The 21,792-nt window shown below is 38.5% G+C and overlaps 2 protein-coding genes across 2 annotated transcripts; both read left to right on the top strand.

Annotated features, from left to right (window-relative positions):
• Positions 1-11,008: 11,008 nt before the first annotated feature.
• LOC109147413 lies at positions 11,009-12,577 on the top strand. Its single transcript, XM_019295097.1, has 5 exons — positions 11,009-11,449; positions 11,534-11,745; positions 11,901-12,165; positions 12,249-12,524; positions 12,569-12,577. Exons 1-5 carry the CDS (start codon positions 11,009-11,011, stop codon positions 12,575-12,577), a joined length of 1,203 nt encoding a protein of 400 aa, XP_019150642.1.
• A 3,697-nt stretch (positions 12,578-16,274) lies between these two features.
• Positions 16,275-18,583, top strand: LOC109147522. Its single transcript, XM_019295144.1, has 3 exons — positions 16,275-16,995; positions 17,115-18,145; positions 18,353-18,583. Exons 1-3 carry the CDS (start codon positions 16,275-16,277, stop codon positions 18,581-18,583), a joined length of 1,983 nt encoding a protein of 660 aa, XP_019150689.1.
• Positions 18,584-21,792: the final 3,209 nt, after the last annotated feature.

Genomic DNA, 21,792 nt, shown 5'->3' on the forward strand with positions numbered 1-21,792 from the left:
GTCAATCTAGGTCTTCAAAATATTTTTATGCTCCATTAATTCCTTCAGATTGACTCGTGTATCCGTGTGTTGTTGATCTAGCTTTTGGTTTTGTTCAACCAATTTTTCTCCAATTGTTTGACAAACAACATCATTGGATTCGGCCACTTTGGCAAATAGGGATGAAAATATGCCATCATCTTGATCATTCATCTGCACAAAGTTTTGAGGGGATCCGAATGGACTTCTATTCGGATCTGTGAGAACAACTGTATCAATAAGTTGCATCCCTTCTTCTTCAGGTGATTCGGCTTCTTGGTTTAGATCACCAACCTGTTCTTCTAGGACTTCTGTTCTCGTGTAATTGTTTGCAAGTAATTCTTCATTTTCTAGAACAGGGTCCATGGTAGACATGGTAGACTCGGTATGGTGTACCGGCAATACACTAGATAAATCCTTTGTGATTTGCAGTCTACACTCAGTAGTAACTTCTACTGCAACTTCCACTGGTATATCTCTTCTTCTTTCTTCTGACACTTGTTCTCTTATTTCTTCTCGTACTGACACTTCTCCTCTTAATTCTTTTCTTCTTTTATCCCTTTTGTAGCCATAATTTTTTTTCTTTTATTCCCAATCTTTTGTTTTATTTTTATTTTTGTGTATCTTTTTGGCTACGAAACTTGTTCTTTTTATATGCCGTAGGGATTTTCATTTTGTAGGAGAAAGAGACAGAGAGAAAATAGAGATAGACAAAACCAGTAACAAAAACATCCAAAAATTTTTATTTATCTCCTTCGTACAGAGAAGGAGAGAGAGAGAGAGATAACATATCATTTCCTCAACAAGCAGAGAAGCCAGTACTCATGCATTCTTCTGAGTCATAGCCTCCTGGTGGTGAAGGAGTATATCTCGGTCCTGAGTCACCACTGGACTCACTTTCCTCGAACATCGACCCGTTTGAGCTTGAAGATGAATAGGTTTGATTAAAAAACCTAGTAAAGTCCACTCGAGGACGGATGAACGGGTTGAGTGGCATCTGCTGAGGAGGCGGTGGAGGAGCAGGGATTTCTTGTGGCAGCGGTGCGAGAACTGGCAGACTTGGTTGAAACTTCGGGAGAGGCTCTGGTGGAGGAGAAGGTTGATAGAGCCCATCAAAACCGAAACCGGGAGGAGGTAGAACCGGTCCAAAAGTCAGTTGTTTTAAATACTGGAGATATTCTGAATTGCTCATATTCAGAATTTCAGCATACATGTCAGATTGAACAACTGGAGAGAATTTCATGAATGGAGGCTCAGACCCTTCCACTCGGTCTTGTTCTGCCAATGGTTTCTTGGCACCATCATCTTCTTCATAGATAAAGCCCGGTTCACGCGGTGGTGATTCTACAACTGCTTGAATTTGTGGCGACTCCTTTTCTTGCTTCCTTTCATCAGATATTAACACCAGAGGGTTGCTTGGTGTTTCTCCTGCCATTTTTCGTCCGTCCGTGCGTGTTGCCCTTCGGGGTTGTTTGAGAACTTTCTCCCAGGTTCTCTGACTTTGCCTTCTTATCTCGTTTTCCTGAGACTCGCTGGACACCATCTTGCACCTGCAAAAATTCAAACAACAAAATCTTCCACAACAGGTATGTCTCGGCTGTCTCCCAATATATAGGGCGGTCAGGAGTGTAATCGGTTCACTTGCCGATGGAGAGTTAATTCTTCTTGCCGTCGTTTAGAGTTTACGGATGTGATGGATAGCGGCAAGACTTCTCATTGGCTAAGATGGCGGTGGATGGGAAGAGATTTGATGGGCAACGGTTTAGAGGGGAGAGTTTAATGAGGGGTTAGGTTTTAATTGCTTTGTGGGAGACGATTGATATTATTAAGCTGAGAGAAGGTATGGGGTGCCGATTTGAGAGAGAGAGAATATCAGTTTGGAAAGATTTGATCTAGGAGAGGATTATGGGGGGAGGTTTAGGTTGGGTAGAGGTTTAGAAAGGGTAGGAGTTTATGGGTGGAGGCTTGATACCCAATTAAACTCTAAATTTTCCTCCATTATCTCCTGATTTCCTTCTCAAATTTGTGTACCACAAACATAATAACACTCAAACATCTCGTTAGTAGCAAAAATTACTCCACAAATAATTAATCACACATACCAATTATATTAAACTCATACACGGTAATTTCCAATCAAAAATTAAACACATTTTGGAAAATTAACAAGATTAACATTCATATTCCAATTAACATTTAGAAACATCTTTATAATTAGCACACAAATCAGATTCCAAAATATTTTAGAAACTAACAAAAATTTTAACTTCTAGATTTCTAAAACATTTTATTGCCAATTATATCACATATACTGCATATATACGAAACACATATACAATTAACACATTAAGTCACATTTTGCACATAACACGTATATATTATCACACAAACACGGTAAATCATTTTTAGAGCAAATTGTTCATGCAAACAAGTTAGTTAATTTACAGAAACATGAACACATACTCAAAAACTGATTAACACATTAAAACATGTAATTTTAAACAAATTATCAAATAAATCACGATTTGCACATTTCATCAAATTAATTTGCATGACATATGATCTCACGTTAAATAACACATGCAAATACACAAATAAGATCCTAACACATATTGCAATTTTATCATATAAAAATTTCGAATAAAAACATGCATATAAACACATAAAACAATTTATTCATATAGAACAATTTATTTTGAGCACAAGTATCAATTTAAATAGAGAGATTAAGTCCAGTGATACTTAACTCATTTCGATCATTCCCAACTCGTGCCTTAAGGTAGAAAATCTCGTTTCGCATAAAGGCTTCGTGAGAATATCAGCAACTTGGTTTTCCGTAGGGATATATTCGATCTTCAGATTTTTCTTTTCAACGTGATCCCTTATAAAATGATGTCCAATGTCGATATGTTTGGTTCTTGAGTGAAGCACCGGATTGTGAGTGATAGCGATTGCACTAGTATTATCACAATAAATACTAACGTCATCACAATTAACTCCGTAATCCTTCAATTGTTGCTTCATCCACAAAATTTGCGCACAACAACTTCCTGCAGCAATATATTCGGCCTCGGCGGTACTAGTTGCAATGGAATTTTGCTTTTTGCTGAACCAAGAAACAAGCCTTCCCCCCAAGAACTGGCATGTCCCGGAAGTGCTTTTTCTATCTATTTTGCAACCTGCAAAATCCGCATCTGAAAAACCTGTTAGAGTAAAATCTGTACCTTTTGGATACCATAATCCAACATTGATTGTGCCTTTCAAATATCGTATGATCTTCTTTGTTGCGGTGAGGTGGCTTTCTTTTGGATTTGCATGGAATCTTGCACACACGCCCACAGCATAAGAAATGTCCGGCCTGCTTGCAGTAAGATATAGAAGTGAACCAATCATTCCTCTATATTTAGTTTGATCGACATCCTTTCCATCTTCATCTTTGTCTAGCCTTATTGATGTGCTCATTGGAATTTTGATCGATGATTTTCCATCAAGGTCAAACTTCTTTATCAAGTCGCGGGTGTACTTTGCTTGATTGATGAATACTCCTTCTTTCAGTTGTTTGACTTGTAAGCCCAAGAAGTAATTCAATTCACCCATCATGCTCATTTCGAATTTATTCTGCATAAGCTTCGAAAATTTCTCACACAAAGAATCGTTAGTGCTTCCAAAAATAATATCATCAACATATATTTGCACTAATAAAATATGATCACCATCTTGAATTCTAAATAGAGTTTTGTCAACAAGGCCTTTGGTGAATCCACAGCTTATTAAGAACATTGACAAAGTATCATACCAAGCTCTAGGTGCTTGTTTCAACCCATACAATGCCTTTTTAAGTTTGTAGACTTTATCACCTTCGCCTTTTACCTCAAAACCTGGGGGTTGTTCGACATAAACTTCTTCTTCGAGTAGACCATTCAAGAATGCGCTTTTCACGTCCATTTGATAAATGGTGAAATCTTTGTGTGCGGCGTAGGCTAGGAAAATTCTGATTGCTTCAAGTCGGGCTACCGGTGCAAAAGTTTCATCAAAATCAATTCCTTCTTCTTGAGAATATCCTTTTGCGACAAGCCTTGCTTTATTCCTAACAATCACGCCTTCTTCGTTTTCTTTGTTCCGGAAGACCCATTTGGTTCCTACAACATTGTGGTTCGCCGGTCTTGGAACAAGTTCCCAAACATCATTTCTTTTGAATTGATCGAGCTCATCTTGCATAGCATTTATCCAATCCGGATCATTGAGAGCTTCGTCAATTTCTTTTGGTTTAATCTGAGATAGATAACACGTGAACAATGCTTCCATGGTAGATGATCTTGTTTTCACGCCTTCATGAATATTCCCAATAATTAATTCTGGAGGGTGATTTTTGAGCCATCTTAAATCTGGTTCAAATGGGTGCATGGTACTGGGTGGATCCATTTGTTGTGTACTGGGAGAGTTGGTTCGAATTTCCACATTTAATTCATTTTGTAATTGACCACCAACTTCACCAGTAACTTGATCACTAATTGGATCACCAACTTGTACTGCATCCTCATTCTCACGTGAGGCATCACTCCCAAAATTATTATTAAAAGAATTTCCAACTTCTTCTAGATGAGGGATGGGATTTTCTAGAGAATTAATTTCCAACTCATCCATTCCTTGCAAAACATCATCACGTGTATGGATTCTTCAACCACCATTGATCTTTTATTCAAAACTCTGAACGCCTTGCTGGTAGTCGAATATCCTAGAAAAATTCCTTCATCTGCACGCTCATCAAAAGCTTTTAAATGCAATTTATCATTAATATGAATAAAACATTTGCATCCAAAAATATGAAAATAACCAATATTTGGTTTTCTCCCTTTATATAGCTCATATGGCGTCTTCTTGTACTGCTTATGGATCATGCTTCGATTTTGTGTGTAACAAGCAGTGTTGATAGCTTCCGCCCAATATCGTTTCGGGAGACCGGCAACACTAATCATCACACGTGCGGCTTCTTTGAGCGTCCGGTTTCTTCTTTCGGCAACACCGTTTTGTTGCGGTGTTCTTGCGGCAGATAATTGATGAGAAATTCCATGTGAATTGCAAAAAGCTTGTATAACTCCATTCACGAACTCGGTTCTGCGATCCGTTCGTATTTTTGATATTTGCAATTCTTTCTCATTTTGTAGTTGCTTCAACAGCTTCGGTAGAACTTGCTCAACTTCATTTTTCTTCTTGATAAACACGGTCCAAGTGTACCTGGAAAAATCATCAACAACAACGAGAGTATATTTCTTACCACTTACACTTATTGGATCAACCGGTCCAAATAAGTCCATATGTAGTAAGCTTAGCGGTCTTGACGTTGACTCGTGTGTCTTTGATTTGAATGATGATTTGATTTGCTTTCCGCGTTGGCATGCATCACACACTTGGTCCTTCTTGAAGATAATATCTGGCAAGCCTTCTACTAGATTTTTCTTTGCAAGCTGATTGATGGTCTTGAAGTTTAAGTGGTTGAGCTTTCTGTGCCATTCCCAATTAGCTTCATTTGAATTTCTGGCCATTAAGCACACTGAATCTTTGCTTGTGCTCCAATCAACAACATACATATTCTTTCGCCATTTTCCAGATAAAATAATCTCATTTGTGAGCTCATTTTTGATTAGGCAATTATCTTTAGAAAATTCTACAAGATAGCCTTTATCACAAAATTGACTAGTGCTCAACAAATTAAATTTTAAGACTTCAACGAAAGAAACATCTTCAATCTTCAAGCCATTTTTCTTGATCGTGCCAACTCCTTTTGTGATTCCATAATTTTGATTTCCTCCGAATATAACTTTTGGTCCATCGATTTCTTTGAAATTCACTAGATATGATTTATTTCTAGTCATGTGGCGTGAGCAACCACTATCGATGTACCAAACATCCTGCAAAAAAGATTAATTAACTTTAGGTACCCATATTTGCTTGGGTCCTTTACTGTTAGTGATTTTTGGTAACCAAACCCACCTTGATCTTATTGAATTAAGATGAGGCGATTTGTAACCATTAGAGACACGATAATCATAACTCATTTTAGAAAACATTTTTGGCGCCGGGTTTTGAAAATTATTTTTATATTTTGGCACCTGGGAAGAGAATGGTTGCTTTGGTCTATAAAAAACATTACATCTATTGCACAACCAATCTTTTTGAGTGGGATGAAATCTCCCAACTTTATTTCTAGAAAAGCTTCCCTCTTTTCTTTGAAATCTTTTTGCACTTGACTCTTTGGCATATCTTTGCTTGAAGAAATTTTGTTTTGCCGTATAATTAAATTGTTTCGGCCTTTCAACATTCATCTTTGCATTTGTTTGATAGCCAAGTCCTTGTCTCATCGTGCTATTCTGACTTTTAACAAATTTTACCACTTGAACTTTATTATTTAAAGTAGTAGTAGAATTAGTCAGATTTTGAGGGATTTGAGAACATGTGGAGTCATAACCAATTCCGGTTCTATCTCCTGATGGCTTTTGCATGCTCACCATTTTATCTATAATTTTAGACGAATTAGTGAACGTAGCAATAGTAGCTCTAAGATTATGTTCTCTAACCTCTCTAGCTTTACACTCTTCTTGAAGATGAATATTTTCATTCTTCAATTTACTCACTTCAAGTAAAGCATCTTGCAATTTTTTATTCATTTCTTCTTTTTCAAGAATTAGAATATTATTGCGCTCCTTGAGTTGAGGATGAGTGAGCATAATCTCTTGACATTCTCGCATTAGATTGTCAATAGATTCACGAGAAAAAGAAGAATTAACAGAATTGAAAGAATTAGAAGTTACCTCTTCTTCCTCTGCTTCAAGAGCCATAAGACAATCTTCACTTGTACTCAACTCAATTGACTTGCATATTAGCACCGTATCATCATCTGAACATGTACTTTCATCGCTTGATGATGAATCTTCCGAATCATCATTTTCGTTTGGTTCGTTGCTAACGAGAGCTTTTCTTTTGTCGCGCTTGAACCTTTTGCTTTCGGATTTGTTCGGCGTAGATTCAACATTTTTGCCTTGATACTTGCTAACGATCGGATACGGACAATTTATTTTAAAATGTCCGGATTTGCGGCAATTGTAGCATAAATCCTTATTTTCTTCGACTTTTTCTTCTTGTGTTATGCGAGAGATGAGTTTTCCACGAGCAGAATTTTTGTTGTCTCCTTTTCGCATAAACCTTTTAAATCTTTTCACAAAAAGAGCAAACTGTTCGTCAGTCATATAATCAACATTATTTTCTACTGACCTGGAGGTTGACGGTTGTTCGGCCATTAGAGCAGAATTTCGAGCTTCATGAACATCATAATCTTTGGCCTTCATTTCGAACTCATATGCTTTTAGATCACTAAATAATTTGTCTGTTGACAACATTCTTAGATCTCGGTGATCGCGCATAGCCGTAACCTTCATATCCCATGCAGATGGTAAGCCTCGTAGGATTTTGAGATTAATTTCTTTTTGGCTAATATTTTTGCCAAGATCACTAATCTCTCCAAGAACTTTGATCATTCGAGCTTCCATGTCTACAACACTTTCATTTGAGAGCATTTTGAAATCTTCAAACTTCTTCATGGCGATTGTGAGCTTATTGTCTTTTTCTTGTTCATCTCCTTCGCCAATCTTGATAAGAGTTTCCCATATTTCTTTGGCAGTGACACACTTTCGGATCTTCGGAAATATTGTATCATCAACGGCTTTGAATAGAATATCCTTGGCAATATTGTCAAGATTATTCCGCGTTCTATCGTCCGATGTCCATTCCGGTTTTGGCTTTTGTACGTACAATGGAGCATCCGGGGATATAACAAACGCCGTATTGATTTTTAATATTTCTATAGGGCCAGTGGAAATAACTTCCCACATTTCATCGTGTAAGGCCGATAAGTGTACCTGCATACAAACTTTCCAATCATCAAATTTATCAAGTGAGAATAATAGATTTTGAGCTAAATCTTTCTTCATCATCATCAAGAGAGATATGAAAGATTAATCCAATTCACACACTTTTGTAGAATGGATCAGCCTAGCAGTCAAAAACAGTTAACCCAGTTGGGCAACGTGTTTTAATACCAAAGGTTGGTATAAACTGACTCAAATAGGCTACAGGCTCTGATACCAATTGTTGGTCCCAAAAGAGGTAAGGTGAAAGTCTAGAGGGGGGGGGGGGGGTGAATAGACTTTCAAACTTTTTCGCACAGCACAACAATTGCTAAGCCAGAGATAAACCAAAACTATTAACTAGATTGTTAGAGTATGGTTCACAGCGGAAATAAATAAACATAAAGTGTGTGTGAGATTGTGTGAGCAGTGTATCTCGTGTAGAGCGAATATTTAAAGAGCGGTAAGTAAAGAAAGCAGTAAAGAACACAAGACAATTATAGTGGTTCGCGAGGTGGTGTAATCCTCCTACTCCACTTGCTCTTATCTCCAAGAGCAATTCACTATATTTACCACTTCTTGGTTCCAAGATACAATGAATTTCCGTGATCTAGTGCTTTGATCACAAAGCCCGCACTAATCACGCCCAGTGACACCACACTGCTGCTTCGGGTTTCACGTCGCCGCGCTACTATCCCAGGATTTCACGACTCCGCGTTACTTTCCCCCCGTCTTCCACACTCCGGTAGAAACGTATCCCGTGATCTGGTGCTTTGATCACCAAGCCCACACCAATCACGCCCAGTGCCTCCGACACTTCTGCTTCGGATCTCACAGCTCCGTGTGACAATCCAGGATTTCACAGCTCCGTGCTACTTTCCTCCCTTCTCTTGTTTTGCTCCAAAACAAGTGTTGTCTTTCTTCCAACTTCTGAGACTCTGTAGATGATCTTCAATGATGCGCAGGTCTCTTTGATGAAGATAAACACTCTGGAATGATTTCTCTTGATAGCTCTGAGTGTTTTCTCTCTTTGAATATATCAAGTAAAGCACTTGATATTTTGCTCTGCTTTGCTCTGTTTAAGAACTCTCTAAATATTTTTCTTTGAGGCTCTCTGAGTTCTTTTTCTTTTCTCACTTCTCACTTGAAGATTTTTGGTATGCTCTGTACCAAATGAGATTTTTGCTCTATGCTCTTTTCAAGCTTAATTGCTCTATTCGTTCCCCTTTGATGGGTTCGAATTTTCTCAACTGCTCTATCTCTTTTCAAGTTCGTGTTATGCTCTTCTGCACTTCAAGTCTTCATATCTTCATCATTTTATAGCTGGTAATGAGAATCTGTTCGTTGGAAAGAGACGCTCTCATTTTTGAAATCTTGTATCTTTTTGTCAGAGATCTTATCTTATCTTCTGCAAAGATGTCAGAGAGGATAAGCTAGCCGTTGTTAGAGCTTCATCTCCATGTAAATGGGTTCTCAAACTTCATTTGATATTTCCTCTGGTTTTACGTTGAGTGGGAATATCTGGGTGTAGAACGGCTTCTCTGATTAGCTCTGAAGTGGTCCTTGTGTCTTTGGGATTTTAAAATATTCTTCAATTTAATCCCATACTAGTTAAACTATTATTTTTCCTTGTGAGAATATTTTCACTGTAAGTTCATCTTCATCTTCTTCATTCTCACGTCTGGGTGTTCTCAGACTTCAAACTGGCTTTGAACTTCCACCCAATTTGAATTTCTCCTTTGTAATTGACACCCAATTTCAATTGGCTTGTAATTGGCACCCAATTTGAATTTCTCCATTGTAATTGGCTCCCAATTGACTTTGACTTGCAATTGGCTCCCAAACTGCTCCTGGTGCTTTCAATTGCTTCCCAATTTGATTTGTTGACTTTGACTTCAAAATTGGCTCCCAGACTTCTCACTTCGAAATTTGCTCCCAGACTTCTCCTGGTATTGAATTTGAATTTCATCTCAATTCAATTTGATCTCCATGTCTTCTTTGAATCGGTCCCCAACTTGAAATTGCATCCCATACTACAACCTCAATTGGCTTCCAATTTCAATTCTACATTGGCTCCCATCTTCCTTAATTGGCTCCCAATTTCAATTCTACATTGGCTCAATTAGGAGCTCCCAATTTCAATTCTACATTGGCTCCCATCTTCCTCAATTGGCTCCCAATTTCAATTCTACATTGGCTCCCATCTTGAATTGATTATCATGTGAAACTTGCTCCCAATTTCAATTGATTTCAATTTCTCTGAAACTGGCTCCCAATTTCAATTGCTATGAAATCGGCTCCCAATTCTTCTACATTGGCTCCCATCTTCCTCAATTGGCTCCCAATTTCAATTGATTTCAATTTCTCTGAAACTGGCTCCCAATTTCAATTGCTATGAAATCGGCTCCCAATTCTTTTGAATTGGCTCCCAAGTGCAATTGCATCTCAATTGCCACCCAAGTGAAATTGCTTCCCAATTTCCACTTGTAATCGGCGACCAAAGCTTACACTAGCGCCCAACTCCATCAGATTAATTTAATTTGGCTTCTCAAATTTTACCTTGTAAAATTGTTGATGGTGAGTTTCAAACTTAAGCCATTTTGCATAATATATCAAGCATCATCCATTTCGTCCGTACAACTTTTGAATAAATCTCCAATCACATTTGATGTACTCCTTTCTTTCCATAGATGCTTGATCTCCAAGTCAATTTCATGCATTCTTCCAATATTAATTTTCTTCACGAAAATTCTTCTGGGATATCTTCTTTGAGTAGTAGCGACGTGAATATTGTATCATTCATCTTCTTCTTCAATTTGTCATTTTGTCCAGACAAATTCTTGATTTTAGGCTTTATATCTTCTTCTTCTATTTTCATCCATCTTCCTCTGTTTTTCTCTTTTCATAATTAAATAATTTCCCGATCATGGTCTAAGACTCTACTAGACCTATAAAATAAAATTGGGGGATCTACAAATACAAATTTGGCATATCAAAACCATTACACTTTATTCCTAACACCTTCAATCGGACAAACCGAATTGAAAAAACACATCCAATCTGAATTGAAACTGAATGTGGGAATCTGTATGGTAAAGAGGGCAATCAAAGCTGTATTGAAGAGGATTGATGCTGGTTTTCAAGACCAATTTCGTAGAATAAGGGATTATGCTACTGAAAGTATGAATTCTAATCCCGATACCTCTGCTTATGTAAAAACCAATAAAACAATACCCGAATGTCCTTGTGTTTTTCAGAGATTCTATGCTTGTTTTGCCCCTGTAAAGAAAGGGTTTTTAGAAGGATGTAGAAAAGTAATTGGGTTAGATGGATGTTTTTTGAAGGGAATGTTGAAAGGTGAAATATTGAGTGCAGTTGGTAGAGATGCTAACAACCAAATGTGTCCTATAGCCTGGGGGATTGTAGAGATAGAAAACACTGATTCTTGGGGTTGGTTTCTTGGGGAATTGAAGGCAGATTTGGGCATCACTAATACTTTCCCTTGGACTATAATTAGTGACCAACAAAAGGTAAAGAACAAATTAATACAAAATCACTTGTAACACTTTATTTAAGGTTTGGATTATATTTATTTTGTTTGTTATAATTTGTAGGGATTAACACATGTGATTAAAGAGTTGTTTCCTGACGCTGAGCACTGTAACTGTGCAAGACATGTGCACGCCAATTGGAGTAAGCTACATAGAGGCAAAGTGTTGAAAAAACACTTTTGGATGTGTGCAAAGGCTACCAATGAACCTGAATTCCAAGAACAAATGAAATGTTTAGGAAAGATGGACCCTATAACAAAAGTTGACTTAGAAAGGTAATCTGATTTATAACTTGTGTTTTAGATGTGTAAAATCTGACCTTTGAAGTGTGCTTTAGATGTGCAGAAACTGATTTATAACATCTGTTTTATATGCCCAGAATCTGATGTGTTTTAAATATGCACAATCTGAATTATAATGTGTTTTGAAGGTACCCTCCAAGATTTTGGTGCAAGGCTTTCTTTAGAACAACTGTCAAGTGTGATGCTGTGGATAACAATCTCAGTGAGGCTTTTAATAACACCTTGGTCAAAGCAAGAGTCAAGCATGTTATCCCTATGTTAGAAGACATAAGAGTAGGGGTGATGCGGAGGATTGCAAAAAAATTTAAAGCGGTGGAAAGCTGGACTGGAAATTATGGACCATTGATCATGAAGAAGTTGGATACAAATATACATGAAAGTATGGGGTGGAAGGTATAGTGTTAACTTTTAGTTTAGCAGATGAATATGTGCTTAATATAATGCTGAATTTTATTTGTGTTGAATATATGCGCCAGGTTGATTTCAATGGAGATGATGGTTATGAAATTAAGAAAGGGAGACAACAATTCAAGGTCAAACTTGCAAGTAGAAGTTGCTCGTGTAGGGCATGGGATCTTTCTGGTATACCATGCCCACATGCAATATGCGCCATCTTCGACATTGGAAGGGAACCTCATGAGTACATTGACTCATGCTATTCAAAAGAGGCATATCTAAGGACCTACGCCCATACACTTCAACCAATGAATGGAGAGCTATTCTGGCCAAAGACACAAAATGAGGAGATACTTGCTCCAATTCCTAAAAGAATGACGGGAAGACCAAAGAGAAAAAGAACACGTGAGGCAAGTGAAGGTCTATCTCGTCCTAATAAAAATACATCAACTACCGATAAGACTACCTCTACCTCTGCAAAGAAAAGAGTCTCAAAGAAGGGAAAAGAGATGCGTTGTTCTCTTTGTAAGAACTCGGGCCATTATAAACCAAAATGTCCTAATAGGAATGTAAGTACTCCAACTACTGCTATGTTCTCATTATAGTACTTCTACCAATTAATTATGTATACTCTTTACCTTTGTTGTAGCTTGGTCAATCACAGGAGCAAGTCATTGACCCTGGATCAAACTCAAACAATCAAGCCTCTCAAGCTTCAATTAACCAATGAAGCAGCAATTACAAACTTAGTTTGTTTTTATTGTTGAATCTGCTGTATGAACTTAATTGCTTATACTAAGGTCTTCTAAATAGATTGTCATCTTTTTTGTCTTCTTGGCAATTGTAATCTGTTTGGTCTTGTTGCAGATTGTAAACATAGTTTTTTGGTTGAATCTGCTATAAGGTCTTGTTGGCAGATTGTAATGTTTTTGTTGTATGAACTTATACATTGAATATATTGTGTTTTCAATCTTTATCCAACTATGTTTTCTCTTTTTGGTGTATGAATAGTACGACTCTGCATTTTCAAAGTGAAAGTCAGTAGGGGAAACCTGTCAGATTAGGTTTCTGAGTTGCTCTTTAATCAACAGGGTGCTTCAGAGGGGAAAATGTGAAAGAGTACTTAGTCTCCTAATGCCTTGTTTCTCCAGTCTGGGAAATTCATTCACATGTTAATCAAGATCCCATTTTTCTTTCTACCCTTTTCTTAGAACAATGGTATTTTCGGCAAGAACTTTATCCAACAAAAAAAAAAAAAAAAGAAAAAAAAATTGCCAACATCAATTGCATCATATATTACTGTAAGGTCTTTATCCAACCAAAAAAAAAAAAATTCATTAAAGATTCAATACATGGCTTAACTAGTAACATAGATTCATATGGCAACAAAAATAATAAACTAAAGCAATATATTAATAAACTAGAGCAAAGTCATGAGAGAATCATATCGTTTTGTCTTTTGGTGCAAGCTTACAAACACAACAATTCCTACAACCATTATACAACCAATTATTATGTTTCTTTGTCTTTTTTTTTTTTTTCTTTCAACTTGAGCTTCAAATCTCTTCTGAATCACCTTGCAATTGTCGAATTTCTTCCATAATTTATGAGTTCATCTTTTTCAACTCTATTATGACATTCTCATTCAAATCCCATTCAACCCCTTCCTCTTTGCATAACAATTTTTTCCAGGCTGCCAACCAAAAAGACATCAAGCAGTTAATCAAGGGTCGAAGGCCTCATAGCAGACCTAATGATATTCCTTGCTTTCTTGTCTCAACCACTACTGGAAATTCTGAAATTTCTGACCACCTGAAAGTGATCTTAAATCAAGTTGAAAGTCTTGTTCCGACCACTTTTGGTATCCGGAAAAACCTTTGTTGCTATTTCCGACCACTTTTTGGACTGTTTGGTATCAACTTAATTTAAGATCATTTTCAGGTGGTCGGAAATTTCAGAATTTCTAGTAGTGAACTAATAAGAAAGGAAAAAAGTCCCTAAGCTGCACTGCTTCAATTGCAAGTGGTGGTTGACTCTGGATTCAATTCATGTGCGCATCACATCTGCACTGCTAAATTCACATCCACCTTCGGACAAAAACAACATTAAACACAAAATTATCCACATGTTAAACATGTTGCTAAAAATCGAAGCCCCAAAAAATTAAACATTCACTCAAAGCTACGTAATTGATAAGAGATTTTTACGCACCATTGACACTCAAAAAATGGTTGCCCATTCTCTCGTGATACACGTAGTGGTGACTTCAACCCACAATGACAATATAATGATAGGTTCACACTGTAAATTTATTCTCGACTTTGAAGGAGATGAAAATGGTGAACCACTCCAACAAGATGATGTCATCTCCAACAAGAACGAATCATTGTTGAAGGCGAAGGAGAAACACTATACTGGGTGAGATGGAGTACAAAGAAGAAGAAGAAGAAGACACGTGAAGAAACGCAATGAAGAATATGCATAGAAGAATTAGAATTTAGGGCTGAATGTGATTTTACATTCTTTTCTTATTAATTTAATTTTTTTAATTTAATTCTTTTTTATGCTTATGTGGCAGCCAAGTACCCACTCCAACGCTTATGTGTCACGCCACGGTGTCAATTACCGGTTCATCAGGTAAAAGTTACCGGTTAATGGGATCAAATGACTAAAAATTGTGTGTTCATGTGTCCAATTGATCTTTTCAAAAGTTTGTGGGGTTAATTGACCTTTAGCGAAATGTTTAGGGGTGTATTTGACCCTTTTCTCTTTTCAATTCAAACTTTCACACATTAAAATAGTCATTTACATCAATATATAAATTAATTAAAAATTTTAAAATAAATATTAGTCTAATAATATGATTTATGAATTTTAAGAAAATATTAAAACATAATATACACATATAATTCGATTAATGGATCGATTAATTCGGTTAACCATATTTTTGGATCTAATTAATAATTAACCGAAATTTTTAAAAATCCTTAACCATCAACCCAATCAAAATATTTCATTTAAAATAATTAATTAAAATTTTTCTATCCAATCAATTAATTGTGTTTTAATTTCACTATTAAATTATGCACACCCCTACGCCGCACAGGATGTTATCTCTGCACTAATTGGTTAGCCTCCCCCAATGTCTCAAGTTCTCAGTAAGGAATTGGTTGGTGATCTAGTGATCGAGTTATGCCTTGAGAGATACTTCCTTTCTTTAATTAACATATTGCAAAATATAGCGCAATGATAGCCCAGAAATCAATCATTATTAGGTGAACCATACTATCAAATAATGTATATTCAGTACACAAATAATATACTTTTAAATTAGTATATTAAAAATACACATTGTATTCGGAGAATATACATTATTTGAATACTGAAAGTACATTATTTTGTATAATATATATTCAATACATGAATAATGTACTTCTCATATATTAAAAATGTACGTTTTGTTATGGTCCACATAGCACTATGTGAATCAAGATCCACATAATAATTTGCCCCTAGAAACATATGACAAAAGCTTCTTTTCTTTTTTTTTTTTGGGGGGGGGGGGGGGAGGGGGGGATTATTTTTATTTTTTTTTAATTTATAAAGGTTAAGCATGAAAGTCTAACATCAGTGGTTGGAAAAACTTCTCTCTCAACAAATATTCCATAAAAAGTTTTGAGGTTGGATAAGTAGTGGAGTTTTCCGGTGACAACTACTCATTGTATTGGTGGGGTTTTCCGGTACAAAAATTGCATCCTTAAAGCAAAACAAAATAACAGGCAACCAGGTCTTAGTTGTCTCCTTGGAACAGTGCCTATCTGATCTAAGAATCTGGTTTCTCTCTTTGTCTCCATCCATGGCCTGCTTCATCACAATGATCTTAGTTATAAGCTAAGGAGGGGAGTAGCAGTGTTAAAAGTACATTATTCGTGTACAATATACATTATTTGATATAGAGTAATATATAAATTAAAAATCATGTACTTTTAAAAATTAGTCATTTGTTGAAAACGAAATTTTTTCACAAATGCGCGACGAGTCGAAGGAACAATAACCATTTGAAACGTATTCAGGACAGTACGAGGAGATGGACGGAAGGCCAGGATATGCATGCTGAGATCATGCATTACAACAAGGAAATTTTTCAGTCCAGTGCCTGTGCCGCTGATCTGTCTCATCGAGTGCCGAGCCGCATCAGCCATGAAATGAATTCTAGATTACTTCGTTCGGTGGAGCCCGAGGAGGTCAAGAGTGCGCTGTTTTCTATGGCACCGGACAAGGCACCGAGGCCGGACGGTATTACACCAGCCTTTTATCAATCTTTCTGGTCTATTGTTGGAGGTGATCTTACGAGGTTCGTGACGGATCGTATCACTAACTGTCGACTACCACCGGGACTAAATGATGCACATGTCGTGTTGATCCCAAAGAAAAAAGTCCCCGAGTATGTCTCTGACTTAAGACCGATTGCTTTGTGCAATGTGGCCTACAAAGTAATTGTAAAGGTGTTAGCCAATCGACTGGAGGAGGTTTTAGATGAGATCATCTCATCCTCACAAAGTGCGTTCGTCCCAGACAGACTTATTACAGATAACATCACTGTGGCCGGTGAGATAGGACACTTTCTAAGACGCAAGCGTGGGGGAAAAGACCGTTGGGCGGCCTTGAAACTGGACATGGCAAAGGCGTACGACAGGATGGAATGGGGTTTTTTGAAAGGCATGCTGATCGCTATGGGGATTCGGTGGGCACGGTTATACCATCGAGGGGTATACAGCAAGGCGATCCCATATCGCCATATCTATTTATCATTTGTGCTGAATACCTGTCTTTGTTGTTACAGTGAAAGGAAGCCGGGGGTGAAATCCATGGGGTGCGGGTGGCACGGGGGGCACCCACAGTCTCTCATCTCTTTTTCACTGACGACAGTTTACTCTTTTTCAAAGCAACTAATCGTGAAGCCAGGGAGGTGAAAACGTGTTTGGATTGGTACAGTGGCGCTTCAGGTCAGTTAGTGAATTTTGACAAATCAAATATTATGTTCAGCGGCAACATAGGGGAGCACGTCAGTACACACGTAGCACGTGTGTTTGGGGTGCGTCGAACTGAGGACTTTGGCAAGTACCTGGGCCTACCATTATTTTTAGGCCGGAATAAGACTGCTTTGTTGTGGTACATTGAACAGAGAGTGCGGGACCGGGCTAACATGTGGCAAAAGAAACTCTTAAGCAGGGCCGGCAAAGAGGTGTTGCTAAAGAGCGTAGCCCAAGCCATGCCTATATTCGCTATGTCTGTTTTCCTTCTTCCCAATGGGGTGTGTGACTCTATAGAGAAAATCATGAATAGATACTGGTGGGCTAATGGGGGTCCAGGCCGTAAAGGCCTTCACTGGATGAGTTGGTCGCACCTTGCGATCCCAAAAACCTGTGGGGGACTGGGCTTCAAACGTCTACAAGATTTCAACGTTGCGTTACTATCTAAACAGGGCTGGCGAATTCTGGTTAATCCTCAGTCAATGTTTGCTAGGATCCTGAAGGCCAGATACTTCCCGGACACAGATTTCTTGGATGCTACTCTTGGACATAATCCAAGCTACACTTGGAGGAGCATCCTAGCAGGGCAGAGTGTGTTGCGTGAGGGAGTGATGCGACGCATTGGTGATGGGGCAGATACTTTTGTATGGGGGAATCCGTGGCTTGCTCATGAGTCGGAGCCATCATTGCGGACTGCTTGTGTTGTGGAGTTACGAGATGCTAAGGTATGCCAACTTCTTACTCATGAGGGCACTTGGGACGAGGATGTGGTGCAGGATATTTTTGTTGCACAAGACATTGATAGGATCCTCCGCACGCCAGTCTCACCGGCGTACAAGGACTCTTGGTGCTGGAGAGGCAACACTAGGGGATTATACACTGTTCAGCAAGGTTATCACATCCGCAATATCCTCCCTGTTCGTGAGCTGCTGAAAACTAAAGGGGTATGGATTGGGGGTGGTTGTTCGCTATGCATGGCGGACACGGAAACTCTAACTCACGTCCTTTGTGATTGTCCGATTGCGAGGCAATTACGGCGGTCGGACGACGTTCTTTGCGGTCGATCCTTCCCGGCTTTCATGGCGGCACTCCTGCGTGACTCGAACGAGATGCTTGCTCTGACCGCAGCAGCTCGTCTCTGGATGCTCTAGAGAGCGCGGAGCGACTGTACCTGGAACAACGTTAGATGGAGTGTTGCGAAGCTGGTGGATGAAGTGAACATGTTAGTGGCCACGTGGAAGGAGCACTTTGTGAACAAGAAGCGAGCCGTTCGAGGCCAAAGACCCACAGCAGGATGGGAACCGCCTCCACCGGATTTCCACAAATGCAACGTTGACGCCGCCATGCTGGATCATGGGGTGGGCTACGGAGCTGTTCTTTGAGACAGTAGAGGACGTTTCGTGGCGGCAAAAGGCGGGCGACTGATGTATGAGCAGGCACCATATCTAGCCGAGGCTTTGGCAATCAAGGAAGCCTTGACTTGGTTAAAGAACCGTGCGATGCGAGACGTGATAATGGAAACATATTGTCAAATTTTCTGCACAAATTATAATTCTTGTCATGTTGACTTATCTTATGTAGGTTTACTTATTAAGCAAAATCATGTAATTGCTAGAGACATTGGGAACGTGCTAGTTCGCCATGTCATGAGGTCAGGGAATCATGTAGCTCACGTCTTGGCGCGGGCGACTGTTTCGGAGTCTATCCTAGTTGTGTGGGATAACCGCCACCATATTGTATTTCACACTTGATCTAATACAAATCTTTTATTTGTGTAAAAAAAAATGTTAGTCGATAGTTAGAAATAGGGTTCTAATGGTAATTTCTCATTATGATTGCTTCTCTGCTGCTTCTGTTTCTCTAAGAGTTGAGCACCCAAATCCAAAAAACAAAAAAAAAAAAAAAACTATTTAAAAAAAATTGTAGGCAAATATTTATTTTTTTATTTAGGGTTGAAATTGATTTGAGATGAATATCTCCATTTCTGCGTGGAGCTTAATAAGGGGAAGGAGAAGGAATCATCCCAAATGTGATTAATTAAGGATGAGAAATTACCATTAAGACCATATTTCTAACCGTCAACAACTAACATAATTTGTAACAAATGACTAAATTGTGTAATTAAAACCATCAAAGTCGAAAGCTAAATTGAGCACAAAAAGTGATATAGGACTAAATTGTGTAAAACCACTATAGTTGATGACTATATTAATTGGGTATTGTTGGAATTCCGTTGGTGAAAACAAATAATAATCCTATAAAATAAGATTATTATTTTCTGTAGGAAGAGGGAAGGAAAGATGAAGAGATTGACTTTGTGTTTGGTGTAGGGTTTTTAGCAAGAGTCAAGTGATCACTCTTTCCTTAAAACCTTATTTGCCAACTCCCAAAAGTGCTAGGAGCGTTATGGCCTAGGCTTCCCAGGATAAACTTGATACGATTCAATGTTTGAGCACTCAAACATGGAATCCGGCGAACTAGAGCAAGATTATGAATACAGTAGGCTTAAGAAAAGAGTAGAAGCAGAAGTATTTTGAAGCTGAAAGAAGTGTACGTATGTGAGTTTCTTGTGTTGTTATAAAAAGCTTTTGTTCCAACACCCAACAATCAGGTCCGTGGTGGCGAAATAACTTAACCCACAAGGCCTGCCAATTTCCAAACGACATTCGTACCCGCAAGTGCCGACGCACACAAGATTTCAATAAGTTTAAAAAGAGCTCTTATATAAATAGTGGGGCAAATCCTCTTCCCAAACCAATGTGGGACAAAATCTCACTTTTTCCCTTCATTTTCCAACTCAAATGGGTCTACTTTGAGAATTAATATCTCATTCACCCATTATCCGTTTTGAGCATATAATATATCAATCTCTTCGTCTCACTACGAAGAATCCGAATCCACTTTGACCCGACCCAAATCGAAAGTGGACCCCACTGATAATTGTACCACAAAATGGCCACTTAACATGCCATTTTAAGCTATTTTTTCCAACAATCCCCCACATGAATGAAAATTGATTTTCGGGGTGTTTTGAAATCGGAAACAGCTGTGTTCAAACGATCGATCCCTGCATAGGATAGGTAGGGAGTCACTATACCCTTTGAAGTTTCCCTTGTGAAGACATGTTTACTCTACTGGCTGTACGGTAGAACGCGATGTCTTTGAACCGACTTCCGTTTGTGTAGACGATGACATATCTCACACAGGAACTTCCCAACCATGCTCTGTTCTCACAAGTGTGCCCGTTTTGGTCGTGGGTCACCGTTCCTGGTTCTGCGAGAGTTTCTAAAGAATTGTCCCCAACAATTCTCCTTTGAAGCGACCCTCACTTCTCTAACATAGGTGATTCTTTCTCGAGTATCCTGCATACTCAAGAATCATTAAAGCATCAACATGCTAGCCTTGTGCGGGAGTCACTATTTTAACGAGGAGTGGTAGGGAGTCCGAGACCCCCACAGTGATGCGCTCCGTTCCATAATTTAGTTGTCCCATTGAACCTAGGTGCCAGCTAGGTTGGGTATCCACTATAGAACTTTTTAGTCCAAGGGCTTTAGACCCATTCCTCGTGTCAACTTCCCCACAACTTCTTTGCCTAACCCTTTGGTCAGCGGATTCGCTATATTTTCTTTTGACTTTACGTAGTCAATCGAGACAACACTAGTTGTGAGTAGTTGTCTAATTGTATTATGTCTGCAACGCACATGTCTAGACTTACCGTTATACATATGACTCTGTACTCTCTCAATTGTGGCTTGACTATCGCAATGCACACATATTGGAGGTACTGGTCTTTCCCAATTAGGAATATCCTCTAGAAAATGGCATAGCCATTCAGCCTCTTCATAACCTTTGTCCAAGGCTATCAGCTCAGATTCCATCGTGGATCTAGCTATCACAGTTCGCTTAGAGGATTTCCATGCACCGACTGCACCGGCTAGTGTAAACACGTAGCCACTCGTGGACTTAGAGTCCTTAATATCAGATATCCAGTTCGCGTCGTTATACCCTTCAAGTACAGCGAGATATCTACCGTACTGTAGTCCAAGATCACAAGTATACCTCAAGTATCTCATAACCTTTACTATTGCCTTCCAGTGCATAGCACCTGGGTTACTTATATATCTACTGAGTTTACTAACCGCAAAGGCAATATCCGGCCTAGTACAGCTCATAAGATACATCAAACTACCAATAACCCGAGCATATTCCACTTGTGAAATACCTTCTCCGTGGTTCTTGATTAGATGAACGTTTGTATCAAACGGTGTTCTAGCCAAATGATCATCATCCTTGTTAAACTTTTCAAGGATTTTGTCAATATAATGTGATTGGCTCAACACAAGACCATCAGGTCTTCTAATGATTTTAATCCCAAGGATTAAATCAGCCAAACCCATATTCTTAATGTCAAATCTCGCATTTAACATGTTTTTGGTAGACTTGATCATCCGATCATCACTACCAACGATGAGAATATCATCGACATATAAACAAAGAATGACGTAGACGTCTATCGTTTCCTTAACGTAGACACATTTGTCACTTTCGTTTATTTTAAACCCGTTAGTTAACATCCGGGTTACTTGTCACT

Source organism: Ipomoea nil, unplaced genomic scaffold, assembly GCF_001879475.1.
Source record: "Ipomoea nil cultivar Tokyo-kokei standard unplaced genomic scaffold, Asagao_1.1 scaffold0114, whole genome shotgun sequence".
Lineage (NCBI taxonomy): Eukaryota > Viridiplantae > Streptophyta > Magnoliopsida > Solanales > Convolvulaceae > Ipomoea > Ipomoea nil.